Source organism: Dreissena polymorpha, chromosome 11, assembly GCF_020536995.1.
Source record: "Dreissena polymorpha isolate Duluth1 chromosome 11, UMN_Dpol_1.0, whole genome shotgun sequence".
Classification (NCBI taxonomy): Eukaryota; Metazoa; Mollusca; class Bivalvia; order Myida; family Dreissenidae; genus Dreissena; species Dreissena polymorpha.
Genome location: NC_068365.1, coordinates 69,866,283 through 69,890,858, shown reverse-complemented (window position 1 = coordinate 69,890,858; position 24,576 = coordinate 69,866,283). Strand labels below are relative to the sequence as shown.

Genomic DNA, 24,576 nt, shown 5'->3' with positions numbered 1-24,576 from the left:
ATTTCGTTTAAAATATTGACGTTTGAAATGAAATATTAATAAATCTTTTGAAAGAACCATATTTTGAAAGGAACATACCACAATTTACGAGGATTTCATAACTAAATGACCGCCATGTTTTCAAACAATAAGTGACGTTTCATTCATTCTTTTGCAATCTAACAATGAAATGAAGTACATGATTAATCTGTTTTGGCCAAGTTTGCAATGTCTTTAAATGTGTACAACAATATGAGTGAATTTATTTTAGCAAAGAAGAAAAAAACAACGTTTAACTACTTCATGATCAATTCCAATAACAAGAATAATAATTTTTTGTTGATCATCGACACATTGTAAATAAAATTCGAAACGAAACATACTTGAATTAACTTAACGATTAAATTTGCAAAATCTTACCACTTTTCTATTTTAAGCATATATTTTTGCATATGTAATTAGTAACCATCCAATATTTCAGTCAAGGCCAAGAACAAAGAAGTCGCACTTTCAATCGATTCAGGAGTTGGCAGTTGCTCCCGCTGCATTTCACACACATGTTCTAGGACGGGTATGAAGTCATCTTTACACCCAAACTGCGGTTTCTCTCTTGAAAACGATCAATGGTTTCCAATTCGCAAGAAAGCCGAATTAAAAAATCGGGTTCCATACGCCTCAGGCTGCTAGTACATTATCGTCGGTATCCCATTTGGTGCTTCCATGTGTCTTTGCTGCCGAATCCGATGAGAATTCCATAGATGGGTAAAATAGTTCAGATCATGTTGTATTAATGGTATGAAACAGAATCTCAAGCATTCTAAATGCACAGGATCATCAATCCGTAGCAAGCCGCTGTCTACCATATCCTTAAAATAGTTCCTCCAAAACACAGTAAAACTTACTCTTAAATTTACCCAAAAACGTTCAATTCTTTGATTACCAGTGGATCTCCCAGTCATGTAACTGTTCATTCCAGACATGTTATCTCTGTCATTAAACCTAGACGCTATTTGCATAGCCCGTACCTAAACGTTTTCTGTCCCTGCATCGTCACGAACCAGACGTGGAACGCGACCAATCCGTTTCACAAAGTTAACAAAGATGCCCGCAATAATTCGATGGTCATTATTCGAATAACATGCCTCCAGCCATAACATGCATCTGGAAAATCCATCAACCGCCCCGTGTTTAACAATTCCAAAAGTCGTTAGCGTAACATACCCATCAATGTGTATAGTAAAATAAGGGCCTTTATTGGTATAGACTCTGCGTCGCAGGCGATGTGCAGACCTGAGAGCAACACTCTCAAGATCAATTACCTTCAATAACACCTTGTTGTTTCTTGGGTAACTTTGACATTTGAAATTGTGTTGACCAGTTTCCATATAGTTTTATAACCACATTCAGCCATCCCTCTTTTATATACTGAACGAATCGCTCGTATAACGTCTGGAAGAGGAGACGACGCGTTGCGTCTTTTTAGCCCTAACCTTCGCAGTATACGTTTCAGTTGACTCAAACTGAGAGAAGTGTTGTGTAGGAAAAGCAAGAATCCACATATACCCAGACGCGTATAGCACTGTTTGTGATAACGCGAAATCCAAACATCCCTTTCTTGATTTGAAAGTACAGCTAACGATGAGTCAACATATATCAGTATCACTAAAACACAACTCTGCAATATAAAAAAGTTGTGAGTCGTTAAACACACGTTTTGCATGTATTAGTTAAGGATAAATATCTAAATTAATCAATCGAGATTTAAGCTCTTTCAATGCTCATAAAACCCAACGAACACATTAATGGGTATTGTTTGCAAACAGTGTATGTTATTTGTACGTTTATACCAAGCATTCCTGCTGTAAAAATGGACTGTCTGAGGTCTTGCGTGTTTCGAAAGAATATACCAGAAACTAAAATTCTGTTCGACGCCCGGAAGTCATGAACCAATGCTGCAATAATGTGATGATGTCAAAATTCTATGACGACATGATATGAAAAAGGTGTCATGGCGCAAAAAATAACTCATCTTGTCGACTAAAGCTATGATGGCAAGTCATTTTCACAAGAGCATGACGCCAAAAATTATGTAGATTTGTCGACTTGGATCATGTCGACCAAATATATTTTCGGGAAAAGCCGGACACATTTACGTCGAGACTTCAACTTAATGTCGTTATGACGAGTAAAATTAAGGTGGGAAAAGCTACAAAACTATGTCGACATACCATGTTATTTCACAGTAAGTCGATAGCAATTATTCCGGCATGACCACATTATTGGGGTGTACCATATACGTTTCCATATATATGGCAATATATATATCCATGATAATTACCAAAATAATAATAACGAGTTTGAAAGCAATAATTCATAAACAAGACAGCGTTTTGTAAAGATTGTTATTTCAAAACAAATGGGTATTGATCGGGTTTAATAAGTTTACCAATGGCTCTTTTCTGTCAACCAGACTTTGGCTTTGCACACCGTGTATAACGTTATATACGAATTGTAAGTGATCATATCATAAACGAGGAATATTATCCTTTTTTTTCCTGTTTTATCCTTATCTTAATCCGCCTTACCATTACAATCATTAGCTATAAAACAGTATCACCATCATCATAAACAGCAGCAACACCGCACAACACCAATGAAACCATATAGCTATTATATCATTATCAACAACACCATAGTATCATCATCACCATATCAAACCATATAGCTATTATATCATCATCAACAACATCATTATATCATCATAATATAATCATCACCGTATCAAATCATATAGTTATTATATCATCACCAACAGCACCATAGTATGATCATCACCATTGTCTTCATCGTCTTGGTCATCAAGATTGTATTATCATACAAATCTTAACCGTAATCATAATACAAGCATATTATCGACAATATACGCATATAATGCAATATATATATATATATATATATATATATATATATATATAAATAAATATATATATATATATATATATATATATATATATATATATATATATATATATATATATAAATATATATATATATATATATATATATATATATATATATACAGGATAATAACCAGAATAATATTAACGCGTTTAAAAGCAATAATTTATAAAATAGACAGCGTTCCGATGAGATTGTCATATCCAAAAAAAGGTTTAAGTATTAAGTACTAGTATTTATAACAATAATAGAAGATGCCTTTTTAGGAGCTGTGATTCTATGGATTACCTGACCAATAAAACCATGTGAGCTTTCGTTATAGTAAGTAGAAGTAACAGCAGTAGTAGTAGTAGAAGTAGTAGTAGCAGTAGTTGTTTTTGTAGTAGTAAAAGTAGTAGTAGTAGTAGTAGTAATAGTAGTAGTAGTAGAAGTAGTATTTGTTTCAGTAGTAGTAGCAGTAGCAGCAGTAGCAGCAGCAGGAGAACAGGCTCAAATGTTGCGTTTTCTATGAGTCAGTTTGTATATATGCATTATATATGATTTGTACTTTAATTCAGACGATAGCGGCAACTTGTAACACCCAAATTACTTGGAGAGAGGCTTTACGCATGTTAAAGTCGGTCAGCAGAATTCTAATAAATACAAACGAAAATTCAGATTCATGCAGTGTTTCGCGAGTCAAATCGGTACAGACAAGTGGCTCTCGTTAGTTTAAGTGATCTGGTCTTTGTATAATAATCGCTTTCCCTCGTACTACTGATACATGCAAACATTATCACTGCATAATAATAAGAGTTGGTTTATGAAGGATTAAGGAGTATTCTTTAATTTGCTTTGTTTATTTTTTTCAATTTTAAGTTTACGATCATAAACAAATAACTCACGTGTACATGTAACAGTCCTTTTGTGCAGCAGACAATGGCTATCATGTGCAATGTTTTTTAACAAGTCGCTGACACTAAACTCAATGTGAAGATATTCAATCTATATCTTCAGAAACGATCATGGAAACTGTTCAAAACTGCAATAACATTAAAAACTCTTTAAGATATAGCACTATCATTGTTTCAAGAAAAAAAACAGAAACCGTTAACGCTGCACAACCATTTCAAATTACAATAAAACATTGTTTGATCATGAAATCAAACATGTAACTGCCTATTGTCAAGTTAATTTGTAGCAGTTATAAAACTTTGAACAAACACCATTTTTGTTGACTGACTTCAGACAATAGTTTGTATTTGAAAAGTCGACTTATATAAATAAGAGCCGCGCTCTGGGAAAACGGGGCTTAATGCAGGTTCCTTAAGTGTCGTCCCTGACTAGTCTGGGGTAAAGTACCTTCAATATAATCTGTGACGACACTTACTCAAACAACGAGATTTTCGTGATTTTTTTTTATTTAAACGACAAATTGCATAAAAGCGGAATGCACAGGCTACTATGGGACGACGCTTTACTCACATGCAGTAAAGCCAGTTTTCAAAACAATCATTGCAGATTACATCGACAATAATGTAAAGAAACAATTTCAAGACTATTTTTTATACTTAAAGAAATACAATTGTCAATTGTCTTTGTTTCTCTGTTTGGTATACATTTATCTGCAACATATCTTAGTCTGAGTGGATCAAATAAGTGGTGGCGATGTTAGTCAATAAATACTTTCACAATATTAATATTTCACGTATTACGGCTGGATAACGAACGTCACCGATGAGTTCGACGTTAACGCCTAAATTGTTTATAAGCCGAACCCGTACATATAGTAGGTATAATTTACAAAATACGATTGTTCGTGTTAATACTTGTATTCGAAAACGTGTGGTACAGAATAAATGTGCACTTGTATCCATGAGTTGCGAAAACAGTCCTTTGTGCTGTATAATAACCCTATATGACACTATGTGATGTACTAAACGTTTTATCATTGTGTTTAAGAACCGAATAGCATTTTTCTACATTTAATCGGTGTTATAACTGTCGGGAAATTTACTTCTTACTTGCAATAACGCCGACAAAATTGAATAGCATTTGTATTGTATTGGTGTATAATTTGTCGGAAAAAAATACGCTTAATTTCTATTTATTCTGACTGTCGTTTATTCGCTGACGTAAGAACCCCGTTTCACATACAGTTCCATAGTCGTCAAACAGCAAAAAAGAAAACCTTCGCGCCGAACAATCCCGTCATTTCAAGAATGAAAAAAAGAGTTGCTAAGATTTAATCGCGTCATTTTGCCATTAGCGGATGAAAACGTAGTTCAGTCAAACATATGAATATTTATTAAAATGTTGTTTGTTTTACTTTTTCAGATGTGGTTTAAGCGTGTCCAGTTAAACAACATCTGTAACGAAACATTGCTTTTCAAGTGACGAAATCCGGGACCCATTTACTATTACATTGCGTGTTAAAATCTCGAACGATTTTCGCATGTATTAGTATTATAAAGAAAGGATTATATAGTGTATATATGTGTGTATCATTTTCTTGCTTATTATTCAACAACGAAACCGAGCTTGGAAAAAGTATACTTTATTAATGATCCGCGCTCAGGGGAAACGGGGCTTAATTCATGTGCGTAAAGTGTCGTCCAAGATTAGCCTGTGCAGTCCGCACAGTCTAATAAGGAAAGTATCTTTCCGCGTTTACGGAATTTTTCGTTTAAAAAAAGTCTCTTCATGGCAAAAATCCAGTTCATGCTGAAAGTGTGGTCCCTGATTACAATGTTCAAGTGTGGTCCCTGATTACAATGTGCAAGTGTGGTCCCTGATTACAATGTGCAAGTGTGGTCCCTGATTACAATGTGCAAGTGTGGTCCCTGATTACAATGTGCAAGTGTGGTCCCTGATTACAATGTGCAAGTGTGGTCCCTGATTACAATGTGCAAGTGTGGTCCCTGATTACAATGTGCAAGTGTGGTCCCTGATTACAATGTGCATGTGTGGTCCCTGATTACAATGTGCAAGTGTGGTCCCTGATTACAATGTTCAAGTGTGGTCCCTGATTACAATGTGCAAGTGTGGTCCCTGATTACAATGTGCAAGTGTGGTCCCTGATTACACTGTGCAAGTGTGGTCCCTGATTACAATGTGCAAGTGTGGTCCCTGATTACAATGTTCAAGTGTGGTCCCTGATTACAATGTGCAAGTGTGGTCCCTGATTACAATGTGCAAGTGTGGTCCCTGATTACAATGTGCAAGTGTGGTCCCTGATTACAATGTGCAAGTGTGCTCCCTGATTACAATGTGCAAGTGTGGTCCCTGATTACAATGTGTAAGTGTGGTCCCTGATTACAATGTGCAAGTGTGGTCCCTGATTACAATGTGCAAGTGTGGTCCCTGATTACAATGTGCAAGTGTGGTCCCTGATTACAATGTGCAAGTGTGGTCCCTGATTACAATGTGCAAGTGTGGTCCCTGATTACAATGTGTAAGTGTGGTCCCTGATTACAATGTGCAAGTGTGGTCCCTGATTACAATGTGCAAGTGTGGTCCCTGATTACAATGTGCAAGTGTGGTCCCTGATTACAATGTGCAAGTGTGGTCCCTTATTACAATGTGCAAGTGTGGTCCCTGATTACAATGTGCAAGTGTGGTCCCTGATTACAATGTGCAAGTGTGGTCCCTGATTACAATGTTCAAGTGTGGTCCCTGATTACAATGTGCAAGTGTGGTCCCTGATTACAATGCGCAAGTGTCGTCCCTGATTACAATGTGCAAGTGTGGTCCCTGATTACAATGTGCAAGTGTGGTCCCTGATTACAATGTGCAAGTGTGGTCCCTGATTACAATGTGCAAGTGTGGTCCCTGATTACAATGTGCAAGTGTGGTCCCTGATTACAATGTGCAAGTGTGGTCCCTGATTACAATGTGCAAGTGTGGTCCCTGATTACAATGTGCAAGTGTGGTCCCTGATTACAATGTTCAAGTGTGGTCCCTGATTACAATGTGCAAGTGTGGTCCCTGATTACAATGTGCAAGTGTGGTCCCTGATTACAATGTGCAAGTGTGGTCCCTGATTACAATGTGCAAGTGTGGTCCCTGATTACAATGTTCAAGTGTGGTCCCTGATTACAATGTGCAAGTGTGGTCCCTGATTACAATGTTCAAGTGTGGTCCCTGATTACAATGTGCAAGTGTGGTCCCTGATTACAATGTGCAAGTGTGGTCCCTGATTACAATGTGCGGTTCATCTGAGATGATTCTTTATGCAAATGCATTAAACTCAGTTTTTCCACGGCGCTGCTCAATTTTACTTATTAAATTATTCTATAATCGTCAGATCTATATTTATTTTATTTAATGTGAAAAATCCATTGTTTTAATTTCTCTTTGGAAAAAAAGAATTATTGTGATATTAGCATCGCTCTGGAAAATGGGTTTTAATGCATCCACGTTAAGTTATTTAACAGAGCATGAACTACTTGTCCTTTTAATGAAAATAATTACACGAAAAATAAAGAATCGATGAATAAGTCGAAACAACCCAAACAATTCTGTGTCAATGGAAATCCCCGCAAATTCAATATCGACTTACTTTCGATTTAAATGCGTCATTGGAAATCTCCGTACAATTCATATCAACTTACTTTTGATTTCAACGGATGGTCACAATACATAAATTCGAACGAACAAGTGAGTTATTATTTGTATTACTTCTGGTTTTTATAAAACATGTTTATTAAGGATTGTTTGATCTTTTGCTAAAATATAATTTGTAATATGTGCAGTGACATTTGAAGTATTCGACCGTGTTAAAGCTATAATTGTAAATTACATTCGTTGTGTTGCATTCGAACATATGAACAGTGTGATAACATTTGAGACTTCTCAACAATTAATTAAATAATCAAAAAATTGGTAATGAAATAATGGATGTTGTGGCAGTTATGAGGATTTCTATTTATAATAATATACATTTCTTATGATTTGCCTACAATTTCTACATACACATACTGTTTTGATTTTATTTGCAATAATTCAATATGCTTTTTTGCATTCACACTGTTAAATAACTTATCATGTCAATCATTACTTGTCGTGTCAATCATTACTTATTATGTCAATCAATACTTATCATGTCAATTATTACGTATCATGTCAATAATTACTTATCATGTGAAGTATTTCTCACTATGTCAATAATTACTTATCATGTCAATCATTACTCATCATGTCAATTATTACTTATCATGTCAACAATTACTGAGCATGTTAAGCATAACTCATCATGTCAATCATTCCTTATCATGTCAATCATTACCTATCATGTCAATCATTACTTATCATGTCAATCATTACTTATCATTTCAATCATTACTTATCATGTAAATTCTACTCAGATTTTGGATTCAGACTGATTGATAACTGATCATGTCGATCATTACTTATCATGTAAATACTACTCTGTTTTTGGCATTCAAATTGATATGTATTTTCTTCTCCTCAATTGTTGCGTTTGTTTTTCAAGTTTTTTTTATCAGCCCGAAATCCGGGCTAATAACTGGTGACGTGTTTAATGATGTCATAACGTCATAACGTGTAGAATCAACTCGATACCTAACGCATCATTGGTAAATTATGTATTTTATACAATTGAAAATGCTACTTTTATTTTAAATCTATGCGAAGACTTTACTTTTTAGTCACATAATTAAGCGTTACTTTGTTAAATAAATTGTATCATTTTGACATCTTAAATGTATTTCCCGCTGCGCCATCAGCAATAACAATATAAAAATCTATAAGGCACTGCACCATTTTTAGAATTAAAAAACGAAACCAAAAGTAAACCAAAAGTTAACATTTAATAAACAACTACATCTACAACGACATTGCTACACATCCAAAATAGTTTGTCCTAGATAAGTGCTCATCAATTGTTGCATTACCTTTTTACATCATACATTAAAATTAAGGTGTTTGAGTGATTTTTTTTGACATCTTATCGATTTATTGACTAAAACCACTTGTCCTGTATGCAAATATTTTAAGTTACTCTTACCAGTGTTTTTCCCAACCAGTAAGCATGAATGATGGCTAACAATAGCAATACCAATCAACTGGTCTATTAGTTACTTGTGTTTAGCTTACCTGAGCACAACGTAAAGACTTTTTGTGATAATATTTTTTCATTCGTCCGTGCGTCACCATTATTTACATTTATGTCACACTAGAGGCAACACGTTTTCACAATCTTCATATAATCGATCAAACATGTGTGCTAGTAATACAGCGAACGAGTAAGAAAATTAATTGCGTAAGTACAAAAACTATGTCATTTGGTAAACTGAAAGAAACCCCTCGTAAACACTTTGCATGCCACATTTTTTGTCAGAACATTTGTCCCAATTATATACCGACCGAGTTCTAAAATTGTTCAGGTCCGTTGAAAAGTTGGCGGGGCAATTTTTATTGAAAAGTGAAACCTTCTGACCGCTCTAGATGCTACATTTATAGCTAAATTTGAAAGAGATAATATCTCATAACAATCTTCACAATGATATCAGGGCCGATTTCAAAATGTGTTCTGGTTCGTTGAAAACCGTGGCTGTCAGGAGGTGGGCAGTTCTTCTTAAATTGCTAAAGGGAAACCTTGTGAACACTTTAGGGGTCACATTTTTTGCGCAGATGACAAATGTCGAAATAAATATATCGACCAAATTCGAAACTGGGTTATATGGGCAAAACTCTAATTGAATAGTTCAAATTATTAAAAGCTTGTTAACCCCAGATGCCATATTTATTGAACAATCGTAAACAAATTGGTGAGATAATTAAACGTTTCCCTAATATGTCTCCGGCGAGTTTGAAATGTGTTACGTGAGCATTTTAAAAACCATATTTATTTATATATTTATTAAACATAAGCCGCCATAAAAATACGGGAAAAATCTAGACGCCACATTGTTTATCAAATCATCATACCGAGTTTTAGTTCAGTATATTCAATCGCAGGTGGGTAAATTGTCTGCATTTACCGACTAGGCTAAAGTAATACACGCCGCGGGAATTAGCGAACGCGGCGTAACGCCGAGCGTTTTATCGAGTTCACCTCGCTCTCTCAACGCCACGTGAACACTCGCTAGCAGAAAAAACCCTGCGGAGGGCAGGGTTGGCACCAATCGACCGCCCCCGGTTTTAACCGGCGGTTTTTACCGGTAAAAACCGTCCTGGTCAATACTCCCGAAGTGGTCATTATTGGTCAATACTGCTCGATTGAACTTTGCCCCCAATTTTGATTAATATTCCATGCCTAATTAAACAGTATTGATAATATCAATTAAAAAGACATGTTGCCAATAATATCTTAAGCTATTAATACCCACTATTTTATACCTGTTAATGCAATTTGTAGGCCAATCTCTCAAAAATTTTCCAATAAGTCAAAGTTGGTCAATTGGATTTTTCTGGTTGATTGAACTTTTTTTCAATTCTAATGAATTATTAATGCTCAGATAATTCTGTGCTTGATTCAACAAGAACCTGTCAATTACTGGTTATGAGTTATTCCTCATGTCCCACTGTCCCCACAGTCTTCTTACAGTCTTCTCACCTCTACAGGTTGGGGCATTCAAAACTGTTAATAGGGCCTTAAATGGCACCTTTTTAACACGACCCTTACTTGTCATGTATTTTTGCATAGATTTCTTTAAATACTTTTTAAACAAAATAGTCAAAAAATATTTTATTTTCCATTGATATAAAAATAAAAAACATAATAAGAAATAATTATTAAAAGAAAAAATAATTGAAAAGAAGAGTCTAGAGTAGACCCACAATTGGAAAACATTTTTTATTGTCAAAATCAAGAACTTTGATTGCTTATTCATTTGAATACCAATTGAACTTAAAAATATGAAAGGAAAAAAACCCTCTTAATACAGAAAGGAGACAAGTTAGAAGTAACTATTTAATTAATAGCAAGTAATCTCCTTTTGTGTGAGTGATATGATATAGCTTAACCCTTTGCATGCTGGGAAATTTGTCGTCTGCTAAAATGTCGTCTGCAGAATTTCTAAAATTAGCATTTTCTTCTATTTTTTTCAAAGAATACTATCATAAAAGCAAACAGTTTGGATCCTGATTAGACGCCACGTTCTGTGGCGTCTCATCTGGATCCAAACTGTTTGCAAAGGCCTTTAAAATTCGGTTCCCGCACGGAATGGGTTAAGGACAGATTTGTTTAATTGTCAATATGAGAGACATAACACTGCATGCATTTTATTACCAATTAAGGCTTAGGGGCCAAATTTATGACCCTAGAAAACACAAGAGTTCAGTTTGTCCATCTGCTTATCAAATAGATATATCAATAGATAAGTGGAATACTGTGGTAACTACAATAGTAATAATGCTTTAGTAACAGATGTGATACACTGAGATAAAGATATTGCCTCAGTCCTTATGTATTTTAGGCCGTTTTCATAAATAATAAAGAAGTAATTTTTACAGCTTTAAAGATTTTTTTTACAATAAATAACTTTTAAAAAAGTGAATCAAATACAGAATAATTATTGATTTAATATGAAAAAGCTCCTTTGTGATGTTTAAATGCTACAATTTTCAATCGACCATTATTGACCAGTAATGACCAGTATTGACCGGTTTTAACGGGGTATTGACCGCAGGCCCGGTCAATACTCAATTGACCGGTCGATATGCCAACCCTGGCGGAGGGAGCGCGTTTTTTGGGGAAAACGCGTGGAGTGTACTGTATTTGCACATTTTAGTAAACATAAGACTATTTTATTATTAAATTTGTAAATTGTATAATAATCTATATATTTGTATTACTTCTGTTGCAAGCCTAACTTGTTGTGCTTTTAAAATACATAAAAATATATTGCTGATAACTATAATATTATTTAAGATCATTATTAAGCAAAAGTAAGTCCCCAATTCCAAGCTTACCCCGGCCAGTTAAACCGGTAGAGTGCTGATCTCTGACTCACTCATGGGTTGGTAAGTTTAAGCCTCAACTGGGATTCATCTCTTAGAAATAATTACACCTTAGGCTACCGTGTCTGTTACCAAAATTGCAGTTGAGGGTCACCGGCATACATGTATCAAATACGTTGCAACTATGTGCTGATGTTAACATTTTCTGAAGATTCAACCACTGAGCAGGATTACTAAGTTAACCCCATTTTATTAGTGAAAAAAATAATATAGTATTAGTTGTATCCAAAAAGACGAACCAACTAGTACCTACTAGTACTATCATAAGGAACATCACCCATAAACCATCTATACTTCTAGGTCTTTTGGCTCTGCTACATCAACAGGAATAAGCTTTCGGTTAATGTTTTCTCTGTTAATCATAGGGATTACAGTTTATATTTCATCCCGACAACAAAATCTTTACAATGATAGTATTCATTTTATAGTCAGGTTTTACTTCTTTTAGGTTAAAAACTAAATAGTGAATCAGTTTTTGAGATGAGCTTGTACCAAAACACACACACAAGCTCCTGCAAATACATGTACACACACTTTAATGAGAAAGTATTTGGACTGTCACAGTGATTGCTTGTTGGTTGGAATGTCTCGGACTAACCAGCATATACAAGCAGTCTTCACTTTAGCATTTTTGAACAAATAAGGGCAGCCTGAATCTTTATAGAACAGATTAAAATACCCACTAGCCCGACTATATGAATCAGGAAATTTTAATAGCCCAAATTTAATACATATCACTAGCCCCGGGCTGTCTGGCTAGGGGTTAGCGTCAAGACTGTAAGAGCAATAACAATTCTTCAAACATTGATACTTGTCTTCTTTTGAACAAATTTGCCATGACGGATAGTTAATTGGGATAGCCCAACACACAACCAATTAAGGATGACTGTGATACAGGTGAAAGTTTAACCCATATGGATATTAAGCCATTGGACATTTGACCAGGGCCACTTATTTAAATTCAAAGTAAATGTTTTCTTGGCAGTGTTAATAGTCATGTCAACACATCACATGTTATGTTAAATGATTACATGACAACATTGGATGTGTAGCAACTTAAACCACCATCCATTTTATTATATTTCTGAATGTGTAGGATATTTTTTAATGTAAGGGTATGGATTAGACACACATCTGAAGTATATTTATTTTATTTATTTCAAAGAACATAGTTATGTAACTGTGATGATGTATAATATTTATTGCAAGAGTTAATAAAATTGCAGGTGTAGAAATCTTGAGCTTCATGCAGAATTAGATACACTATCCCAGTTTATGCTGACACTGTGATGTTCCTGAAAAAAAGTTTCTATAAGTTATAACAATAAACCATTCAATAACATTTAAAGACAGCAAAGTTATCTGTTTTTAAATAATTGTTCTTTTTAAAGAAAAGTATTTTACCAAATGTCATCTAACTTCTAATTTGCCCAAACTTAACAAGTAAGATGTTTTTCCATATCCCACCCGCTTTAGCATGTTTCTTTTTTACCTATTTTAAACACAATAAAATCGAAATAAAGCATAAACATGAATGACAATTAAATCAAAGATACTAAGCTAATAAAAATTACAAAAAATATCATACCATATAAGTAATATCTGCAAATTATTGGGAAATTATAATTGCTTCAACACAGAACTGTATGCAGACGCACTGCAGTAGGTGATCGAGTATCCCCCCCCCCGACCTCACTATCATCCAGAGTTGTCTCCCTTAAAATAATGTCGAAAAGGTGAATATCCGGCCGAATAATTGGACCAGTTAAGTAACCTTGGACGTTTGACCCACTTGTTTATAATATTAGATCTAAAAATGAAGGCCTGGATATAACAATTATACTACAATAAAGCATATTTTATATCATATACAATGCAAAAGCTCCCATAATTATGACCATTCATGTGTGTGTCGGTAAGTCAGGAATGTTCTTTATTTAATCGCAAATTCAATGTACATGGTATATATTGTAAACAATGAACTAACCACGACGGGTTCAGAAACAGTACTAACACAATATGATGGCTAAAATATTGATCACGAACACCGCTTCCGCTTCAACAGTGTTCCCACTTCTCTGAGATAGAATGTTGTTTAACGTTTGTTAAAATCGGCGCGTATTTATCAGCTGACGTTCAAAAAAAAGTATGCAGTATCTTAAATATCTTTAAGCGAACGGAATAAAAAACATTGAATATGTATTGTTTCCGAACAAATCAACGCATTAGTGTTAATTAGTTATTTTTGTAATAGTTCAATGTCCATACGCCAAATTTTCAACAGAAATACTGTCCGGAGCCAGCATTACACCTGTTTTCAAATTGCATTAATTCTACTTCCTGTATGTAGCTTTAGTTACAATACCAATGTTTTGATAACTTACAAACATCCAAGAAAAATCACCAGAACTCAAGCCTGACATTCATTATTATTTAGACACTCAAAAAGTGCTTACTTAAGCAATGTTCTCTTTATTTACAAATTTGACCGGGGCCAACTCGCATTGGTGGCTACAAAGTTTGTTGTGTGCAGCCTTATGTACGCGAAATGTAATATGCTCCATGATGTGATTTATTGCGAGCTTTGAAGTTAAATAAATATATTACTCTGAGTTAAATTGTTTCTTATTTGATTGGGGTATGTACCTTATATTTAAACGTTTGAAGCATCGTAATAGTATCGCAGATCAATGTTAATAATAATTAATTCTTGATACGTTCAGGTTACACGAGTTTGAAGAAGTACAGGTTGCGTTTAGCAAGATGTGGAACCTTTCAGTGGATATGGAAGCCGCGCCAAGAGAATCAAGGATGCAGAACAAGGTTTGTGCTTTCAAAGAATCCTATATGTTATGTTAGCATGTTTTTGTAACATTATAACTTACACAATACTTGTAGTAGCATAAACTGTTGCGTTTCGTCACAGAAATTACTTTAAACGAGAAACATAATAAATTGCATTTTTAACTTAATGTAAATAAATTTACGAAAAGCTGTCTCAGTAGAAATTTAAGTTAAGAACAGAAAGTATGTGATATAAATGATCATGCCCGGCTTAGCTCTGCTGTAATTGTTTGTCTAAATATAACGTCATTTGGAAATGCTGTGATTGTATTGAGTCACTGAAACATAGATAGCACAAACCGATTATGTTATACGATACATTTCAGAAAATTGTTTTAGCGTTATATGTTAATGATTGCCGTAAAAACCAATGGTTCATATTTCATATTTTGTTATGGCCCCCTTCGAAGAAAAGGGGGTATATTGCTTTGCACATGTTGGTCTGTCAGTCGGTCCGTCCACCAGGTGGTTTCCGGATGATAACTCAAGAACGCTTGGGCCTAGGATCATAAAACTTCATAGGTACATTGATCATGACTCTCAGATGACCCCTATTGATTTTGAGGTCACTAGGTGAAAGGTCAAGGTCATGGTGACCCGAAATAGTAAAATGGTTTCCTGATGATAACTCAAGAACGCTTGGGCCTAGGATCATGAAACTTCATAGGTACATTTATCATGACTCGCAGATGACCCCTATTGAATTTCAAGTCACTAGGTCAAAGGTCAAGGTCACAGTGACCCGAAATAGTAAAATGGTTTCCGGATGATAACTGAAGAACGCTTAGGCCTAGGATCATGAAACTTGATAAGTAGATTGATCATGACTCGCAGATGACTCCTATTTATTTTCAGGTCACTAGGTCAAAGGTCAAGGTCACAGTGACCCAAAATAGTAAAATGGTTTCCAGATGATAACTCAAGAACACTTATGGCTAGGATCATGACACTTCGTAGGTAGATTGATAATTGCTGGCAGGTGACCCCTATTGATTTTGAGGTCACTAGGTCAAAGGTCAAGGTCACGGTGACCCGAAATAGTAAAATGGTTTCTGGATGATAACTCAAGAATGCTAATGGCTACGATCATGAAACTTCATAGGTACATTGATCATGACTGGCAGATGACCCCTATTGATTTTCAGGTCACTAGTTCAAAGGTCAAGGTCACAATGACAAAAAACATTCACACAATGGCTGTCACTACAACGGAGAGCCCATATGGGGGGCATGCATGTTTTACAAACAGCCCTTGTAAAAACCAATGGTTCATATTTCATATTTTGTTAAATAACAACTACATTCTTCTCAGGGGAGCATCAACAAATATAATTGCCACAATAAACCACGCTCGAGTGTCATTTGTTCCAAAGGAAACTAAATATGTATATAATACATACCTTACTATATACATGTATAGTAACAAATTTGTACAGTTTGTCATACATGTACCTTTATCACCGTTGCGGGGTCATTATAAATATTTGGCCCTAAGGTCGATTATTTATAATCGGCCCTCAGAATATGTGCGTGTGACGTTAAACTGGAAAAAAATTGCGTCCACACTCAGCCTTAGCCACAAATCAACGAAATAATCAATCATTATTAGATTATTAAATGACAGGTAGCACACAATTGGGATAATACAAATATCGATTGAAACTAAAGCAGTGCTTCACACTAGATTGATGCCTTTATTTAAGCTTAAACAGGATTCACCAAACAGCAAAATTTTAAAAATAAAAGACACAATTATCTCTATGACAACTTTAATCCGATGCTTACAATAATTAAATGACAACGATGTGCAATCCGTTTTTTGTATTCTATTCGTTTATCTATATTTATTTTGAATCATACTTTTTTAAAGGGATCTTTTCACGTTTTTGTAAATTGACAAAATTGCAAAAAGTTGTTTCAGATTCGCAAATTTTTGTTTTAGTTATGATATGTGTAAGGAAACAGTATTACTTAACATTTACCATGGTCAAATATAGCCATTATATGCATCTTTTGACGATTTTAAAACCTAAAAATTATGAAGCGTTGCAACGCGAAACATTGAATAATTTGGAAAGTTCTGTTGTTGTCGTTAACTTTTGTGAAACTACGAAGATTGCGTATATGAGGTATACAATACACTACTTTGTATACTCGGATGAATAGCCGAGAAGGCTAAAGCGATTTTACGTCAGGACCTCGGCAGGACTCCAGGGGTCACTGGTTCGAAACCTGCTCCAGGCAATGTTTTTTCTTTTTAAATTTTATTCTTGAGTTTTTACTGGAGCTTTTACGATCCAATGTTTACATTTATGAATATAAAGCATTTAATGAATAACTTCAAAACATGCCAAAATCTGTGAAAAGGCCCCTTTAAACGATTGTAGCGAATGCTACCCACTGTCACCAAAAACACGATTTGTAAAATTGAATTACTTGTCGGCGCGATTACAAGAATTTTATCAAAGCTTCCAATTGTGCACGACAAATGCACAATCCGAAATACGTTTTTGTTTTCGTTCGATGCTCCAAAATATTCTATATAAACTTTCCACGTCCCAATAGTTTCGTCACAGAAATTACGTCACAGAAATACGTAACAAAACAAAGATAAACAAAACAAAGTAGGGTATATATTAAAGACGTTAATACGGGCCGTTATGCTCCCTGCGGGCCGATAATCACTGCCCGCCCCGGCTCAGCCGTGTATTATCCTCTAAATATTTCCTTTTTACGAATACACTAGCGAAACACTTTAATAGTAAAAAATTATGTATTTATTCTACAACATAAGAAATTAATGCATTGTGATTTTCAACAATCTGATTCAAATATATATTGGATATGATTATCCATAAAAGCCAATGACAGGCAAGTCACTTTGATCAAGTGGACCATGTAATTAACTGGTGTGTTCTTTTATATAAATTGATATTAACTTGTAATTATATTTTCATCAAAATTTCGAATCGTATAAATAGAGTTTCTAGTATATAATTTTTGCTAATCATGGTACATGTTTTTTATTAGGAAAGCGATATTGGTGTCAGAAGAGCGTCGAACAAAAAGCATCATCAAAACCTTCAATCAATCATGCAGGTATATCATTAGCATTTGTTTGAAAATTAGTTGTTTGTATTGTAAGGTTATACTGAACATAAGGAATACAGAACACGTTCTCAGAGATACGGGCAAACTGACTGAGAGACACACAAATTGTTGACCACACAGAAATGTAAAAATAGACAGACAAGAAAGCCACATATATACATGAGGCGCGCTCTGTGAAAACGGGGCTTAAGGCATGTGCCTAAAATATCGTCCCACAATAGCGAGTCAGTACCGGCCTGTGTATTCCGCACAGACCTGTGAAGTCCGCACAGGCTGATTAGGGACGACACTTTCCGCTTTTTAGTTTACTTCTCTTTTAAAAGAATACTCTTCAGAAAAAAATCCACTTTCAGCGGAAAGTGTCGTCCCTGATCAGCCTATGATGACTGCATAGGCTAATCTGAAGTTAAGAATACAGACAGGCATCGTTGAAGAAGTAAGTCAGTCTTTCTTTGGACAGGCATAGCGGAACAGACAGACAGACAAATATATAGATAGACAGCCTAGACACAAGGAGTGACTGATATACTTTCTGACTGGCTAACTGAAACAACGACTGGCAGGCCTGCGAACCGACAGGTCGGTCTCCAACTCACAATCAGGCAACCTGGGCATCCACATTAACATAAACGGAGCAAATTACAATTTTAAATAAGACTTCAGCCTATTGTTTTGAATCATATCTGATTTATATCTATCAGCGCGCGTATGGATTTATCAGTTCTCGTATACGTGTTTGACGATTTAATATACTTACATACTTAAAACTATTTTATATTAAGTACTATCAATACATTTGGTTTTGATATATTTCACCTGCTGCATGTTTGATACAAACGATAAAAGATGTACTAGTAAAGAGTTATCAACAGAAACATGTAATTAATTGATATAAAATTAAACAAATAATATACGCAATGTGTATCGAAAACATTGCAAAACTATGCTCAATATATACGTACAAATGATCAAACCTAATTGAAAGTAATATAATATATGCATATTTAGATTCCAGAGCATTTCGCAGAATTGTCTATTCGGATGTTTGGCGCACTTGACGACAGTGGAGCTGGGAAGGAAACTGTATTGGAGCGGAGGAGAACTTTCTTGCGGAGGGAGCACATTGAGAAAATAGCATTTCAACTACAAGGAAACAACATTGAGTGTTTTCATTTCGGGAGCCAGTCGGAAGGGACCACAACTCCCGGTCTCCAGTCTGATATTGATTTCCTATTAAGCGACAACAAATGTAATATCATGACAGTCTGGGAAGACTGGAGGACTGGGATGTATAACCTTCTGATGCTCCACGACAACACCACTCCACCTCAACAGTACTTGCTACAAGTCATCCATACCGACACACCGGAACCAGTGACCAGTCTGACCGATGACATGTTCGTAAGGAAAGATTCTGGGCAAATACTGTTCAGCGCTGAAAGATGGAAAAATAAAATCGCGTATGATACTAGAGATCAAGTATCATGTACATTTCATGTACGCAAACCTCTTCCTGAAATACAGCACTGGATAGACAGATGTAGAGGTAAACACTGGCCACCTGTTCAGCTTCTCGAGGCTGCACGGATAGCTCCGTGTTTCCTGGTACCAGCAGGACATCCAGACAGTGATTACAAGCGAGAAGAATGGCGACTGTCTCCAGACCTCATAGAACGAATGTTGACATTTAGCTTCAATATGACTCAAATAAAATGTAACATTGTTTTAAAACTTATCAAAAAATCATTATTTGCTTACATTGTGGGGGATGCTATTACAAGCTTTCATTGTAAAACTATAATGTTTTTCACCATGGAAAGAACACATCCTTCTCTGTGGTGCGAACACAACCTTATGTCTGTACTTTTGCTCTGTTTACACTTATTAAGGCGATGGCTGCGATTGGGAAGGCTTCCGCATTATATCATAGAAGGTGTGAACTTGTTCGATGGGAAACTCTCAAAGTTGCTGCAGAAACGCCTTTTAGTGTATATAGACTCGTTGATAAGTAATAACTTACAAGATGTTTTTTGTATTGGTATAGATAATATAGGATGTCGGTTACAAGCATGTAGTATGCGGCATACTGTACAGGCTGGAGAACTCAGAGGTGTATTATTACATAACAGCATCAGATTACTGCTGAAGTTTGAGTACTTGGAAAGTTTGAAACGTGTGTTAACAGTTATCAAACATAAACTGAGCAGTTCTCATACAACCTTCGAGCATAAATTAAAATACATAATACACAATTGTTTTGAATGTATTGAAAACTCAACGAATGTCATGTCAAAAACTGCTGCTCTTGAATTGATTAAACACTTTTATGCGTTACACATTTCAGTTCAATCATCTTACTATTTGCGACTACAAAACGTTCTTGACAGCGAAAATATAAGGCGTGTCCGATATTCCTTAAATTCGGATGTAGCTTCTAGTCGCTTAAAGTTTGCTTCTATGCTATACTGCAGTGGTCATCTACAAGCGGCAGTTCGAGTGTTGGAGGATGTGGAGAGGAGGTATCCCAGCAAGGTCAAGGCTCTGTGTGTATTTAGAAGACTAACGGGAGACAGGGATCTGAAGGTGTTTGCTGATATGCTATTAGGCAACACTGACAACAGTGAACCTCCATTAGCATTCTGTGTAAATTTTTTAAGACAGGAATCGCACTGTGCCCCTGTAATTTTATTGTTTGAAATGAATCGCAATATCACTGAAGAGGAAATGGCACAGAGAGATATCATTGATAAACAATGGATTGACAGTGCTGAGGTGGATGCCCGTCCATTCCTACACTATCTGCAGTATCTCACGTATGGGGGACTCGGTGAACGTGACAAACAGCTTCATGCTATGGGGGTCCTCGAGGCTTATATAGATATACGAAATCAACTCAACCTGTATCACTTAGAGACAGCATTGAACTTGCTCGGGCATTGTTACGAAATGGAAGGAGACTATGCAGGAGCGTTACATTACTACGAGTCTTCGTTGAGTTGTCGTCGTACAAACAACGCCGCTAACTGGCACGTCCTGCGTATTATGCGTCTCATAAGTGGTTAAAAGAACAATATAGCAATGTAACGACATTAAACAAATAACTATAAAGCTATGTTAAATATAAGATAGTTGTGACCAGTTAGTTAGTCTCGATTATGTAATTTAATGATATGTACATGTATTATAAACTGTAAGAAGAGGCAATGTATACTGTAAGAAGAGGCAATGTATTTGTATGTTTCAAAATATTAACATCGCTACATTGTACACTCTGAATTGGTGTGTTGAATACTCACTTATTTCTGTCAAATACGCATGATGATGTGTAAATTGTTATATGCACGTGCTCTTATATTTTTTGTTATGAATCTTTTGGACGCACTTTAGAATCAGAAGTTATAATCAACCACTACGACTATACATATAATTCATATATTTACCTCCACGTGGAATATATACGTGTGTCCAGGAAGGTCAATAAGCCATTTTACGGTTCAAATTGTAATTAAATTGTTTTACAAATGAATAAAAAATCAAGATGTAAGCTACATACAATCTTCCTCAATTGCGCAGGAATTGGATGGAGAATATAAAGATTTGATACATAAATGTGTTAATGCATTGAATAATGAACATATATGAATAGAGCTTGTTTGCTATGAATACATTTGTACATTTTAAATTGATGATTTTGTGTATATTACCCGAGCACGAAATGCTTATGTTAACCTTTTTCTCGTTCTTCGCAAATTAAATCTTAAACATAGTACTTGAACACAATAAAATACCAAGTTTAACAATGTCCATATTTTTATTCACTCATTTACACTTGATGTGCGTAGAAATGTGCGCTCAAAAAGTGATAAAATCCATCTCTAATCAATGATTTATAACCTCAGAACAGACAATGCATGATTGACGAACGTATCGCCAATCAACACTGTGTATTCCTTTTCATGATAAACCGAGAAGACAATAACATCGAAATTAATTTATTCTCATTTTTTCATTTGTTTTATTTCCAGTGCGTCTATTTCTGTTAAAACATAACTAAACTGCTTTTACTTTCAACCTTTTCTGCTGAGCGAACAAACGACCAATATATTCGTTATATGATCGGATCTGAGCATTGGCTCTTATAAATTGACTAAAACAAAAGCACATTCTCCGCCTATTAGATATCGTGATCCATATCTCCACTGTGTTCTCGTAGGATTTGCATCAATCTGAGAAGTTACCAATGTGATCTTAAATCTGCGGATACTGGAAAGACTGACAGCACCAGAGCAGCATACACTAGCTGTATATAATAGATACTTTGCTTGTGGATTTAGATGTCGCTCAGAACTTGAAACGAGTGAGTGTGCTGAGTGGTACGCAGAGAGCCCGCAATTTGCCAAAATTCGCGGTTGCGCTCTTGAATATTCATATAAGACTTGCATTTTTAAAAACCAGTTTAATGTTATCCTGATGTAAGAACCCACCTTAAATTACAACATTCAAATACATTTAGAATAGTATTGCGTTGAACAATGTCCATGTTTATAAAACCACATACCCCACGTGCTCAAGCGCCCGATCGTCATTGATGAATACTTTTATCGATATATTGCTCAGAACAAAGTAAAATGATAACATGTACAATTTCTTAACAAACAACTGCGATATTCAAGTTTGAAAAGTGTTGCGTTAAAGAAGTCTTTACGTGTACATTCAATCCATGTGTACAGTAAAGAATATGTGTATTGCATTCCAAAAGCTTTTGAACACAAATATAATTCAGTTAATTAATTTGAAAAAACGCATTATTATCACGTTATAATAATGTAAGCAATTCTCAGTGGACAGGGATTCAAGTCGCTATTTGAGGATTAATATTCACTCCATATACGGTACTTATTTATTCGGAGTTTAAAACGATTGATGGTATAGCAATCCATATATAAAATTATGACGACAAACTTTATTCAATTTGAAGTAATATAACTTGATGCTCTCAACATTTTCGTTGAGGCTACTTCTAAAACTTTATCGTCTGTAAAATGACAAGGAAACATTAAACATAACGATAATGGAAAATTAGCATAGTCATCGCTTACGTAAGAAGCAAAGTGCGTCACATACCGGAAGTGATATCGGAAGAGCGTCACATACAGAAAATGCGCATAATTAAGCAAGACAAACGATAAGATTTTACAACATCAAAAACAATTCACTCGCTACAATTACAGCATGTATGGTTGCTGAATTTTGACATACCGTTTTGGCGGATTCGAATGGCGTCAAAACGCCATAACGCTAACACGAAAGAACGTGAAATGTCATGTGTGTCGTTTTTTGTTGTTGTCTTTTTGTATTTCTAACATACAAATACGCCAGAACAATAAATGAGGTGCGTCAACGCGGCAAAAATGGCAAAAAGAACGATGTATTAATTGGTAGCATTTCGGTGTGATGGGTAAAAACATGTCAATGTCGCGCATTTAGTGTTTGGGTGTCGCGGGTTAAAACAGCGATAACACGACTACATTCAAAGTCGACACATACCTTTGGATATATGTGTCGTTATTGGCGTGCCGTTGTATTAGCGCCATTCAAACAAACCAACATGCCAGAACAATACGGCAGAAATCACACACCACACCATTATCACTAAGGTACGCAAAATTTCCTCCAAACACTCGAAAAGTTTGCTCACCTAATATAACCACCCTGGTCGGATGTAAATCCCCGCATATCACCGTGTAAAAGTCAAGATTAGCATGCACTTCTTGAAAATGCTTCTTTCATAGATAATGCTCCGATAAGCCAAGTTGAAATTCTCATAAAAAGAAACATATAAGCAACGTGTTTCATGGGTTGGATTACTCGGATGAGGGTTGTGTTTTAAATATCACATGCTCGTCTCATTAAAAATCGTGCGATAAATTTCAACCTCGTAATGGGAAAACTGGGCCTAGCACAGGTGCGTAAAGTGTCGTCATATTATTAAAACGCTCTCAAGTCTGTTTCTGGGTAGAACCACTACTTGTTGTCTTTTGAAAGATCTCAAGAACGCTTCAACGGAGGGGATTCAACCCGTTACCTCCTGGTTGCTAGGCGGACACCATATCCGTATCGTCACGGAGGGGATCGAACCCGTTACCTCCTGGTCGCTAGGCGGACACCATATCCATATCGTCACGGAGGGGATCGAACCAGTTACCTTCTGGTCGCAGGACGGACACCATACCCATAGCGTCACGGAGGGGATCGACCCCGTTACCTCCTGGTCGCTAGGCGGACACCATATCCATAGCGTCACGGATACATTTTTAAAACTTGTTTGTAAAAGTCCTTCCATATAGTACACAATTTGTTGCTGTGTAAGATAGTCGATTTATGTTCACGAATGATCAGAGAAATTATTACACAAGTTTCGTTGTCTTGAGTGAAAACATGATTGAGTGAATTAATTAAGTTATGGTTATGGGGGATCATATGCGCGTAAATGTTTACATTATTTGTTAATTAAGTTACAGGTTTTGTATGAATTTACATAACCTTGGAATTAATATAGTGTGACTGATGATCATTTGCTGAAGAAATAGATTATCAAATGACAACAACAAAGTTAGTTTTAGCTTATGCTTAAGCATCGTTTGTTAAGCGTTTAACAGGGTTTAACGGGAGAAATGTACGCGAAAAATAACGTCATGATGTAAGTACCGGTAAAAAATT

At 35.6% G+C, this 24,576-nt stretch overlaps 1 protein-coding gene across 1 annotated transcript; it reads left to right on the top strand.

The window, feature by feature from the left end:
* The first annotated feature begins 7,490 nt into the window (after positions 1-7,490).
* Positions 7,491-21,660, top strand: LOC127851289 (uncharacterized). The gene is made up of 4 exons (XM_052384982.1): positions 7,491-7,575; positions 14,625-14,724; positions 17,776-17,844; positions 18,865-21,660. Exons 2-4 carry the CDS (start codon positions 14,665-14,667, stop codon positions 20,917-20,919), a joined length of 2,184 nt encoding a protein of 727 aa, XP_052240942.1. The 5' UTR covers positions 7,491-7,575; positions 14,625-14,664; the 3' UTR covers positions 20,920-21,660.
* The last annotated feature ends 2,916 nt before the right edge of the window (positions 21,661-24,576 follow it).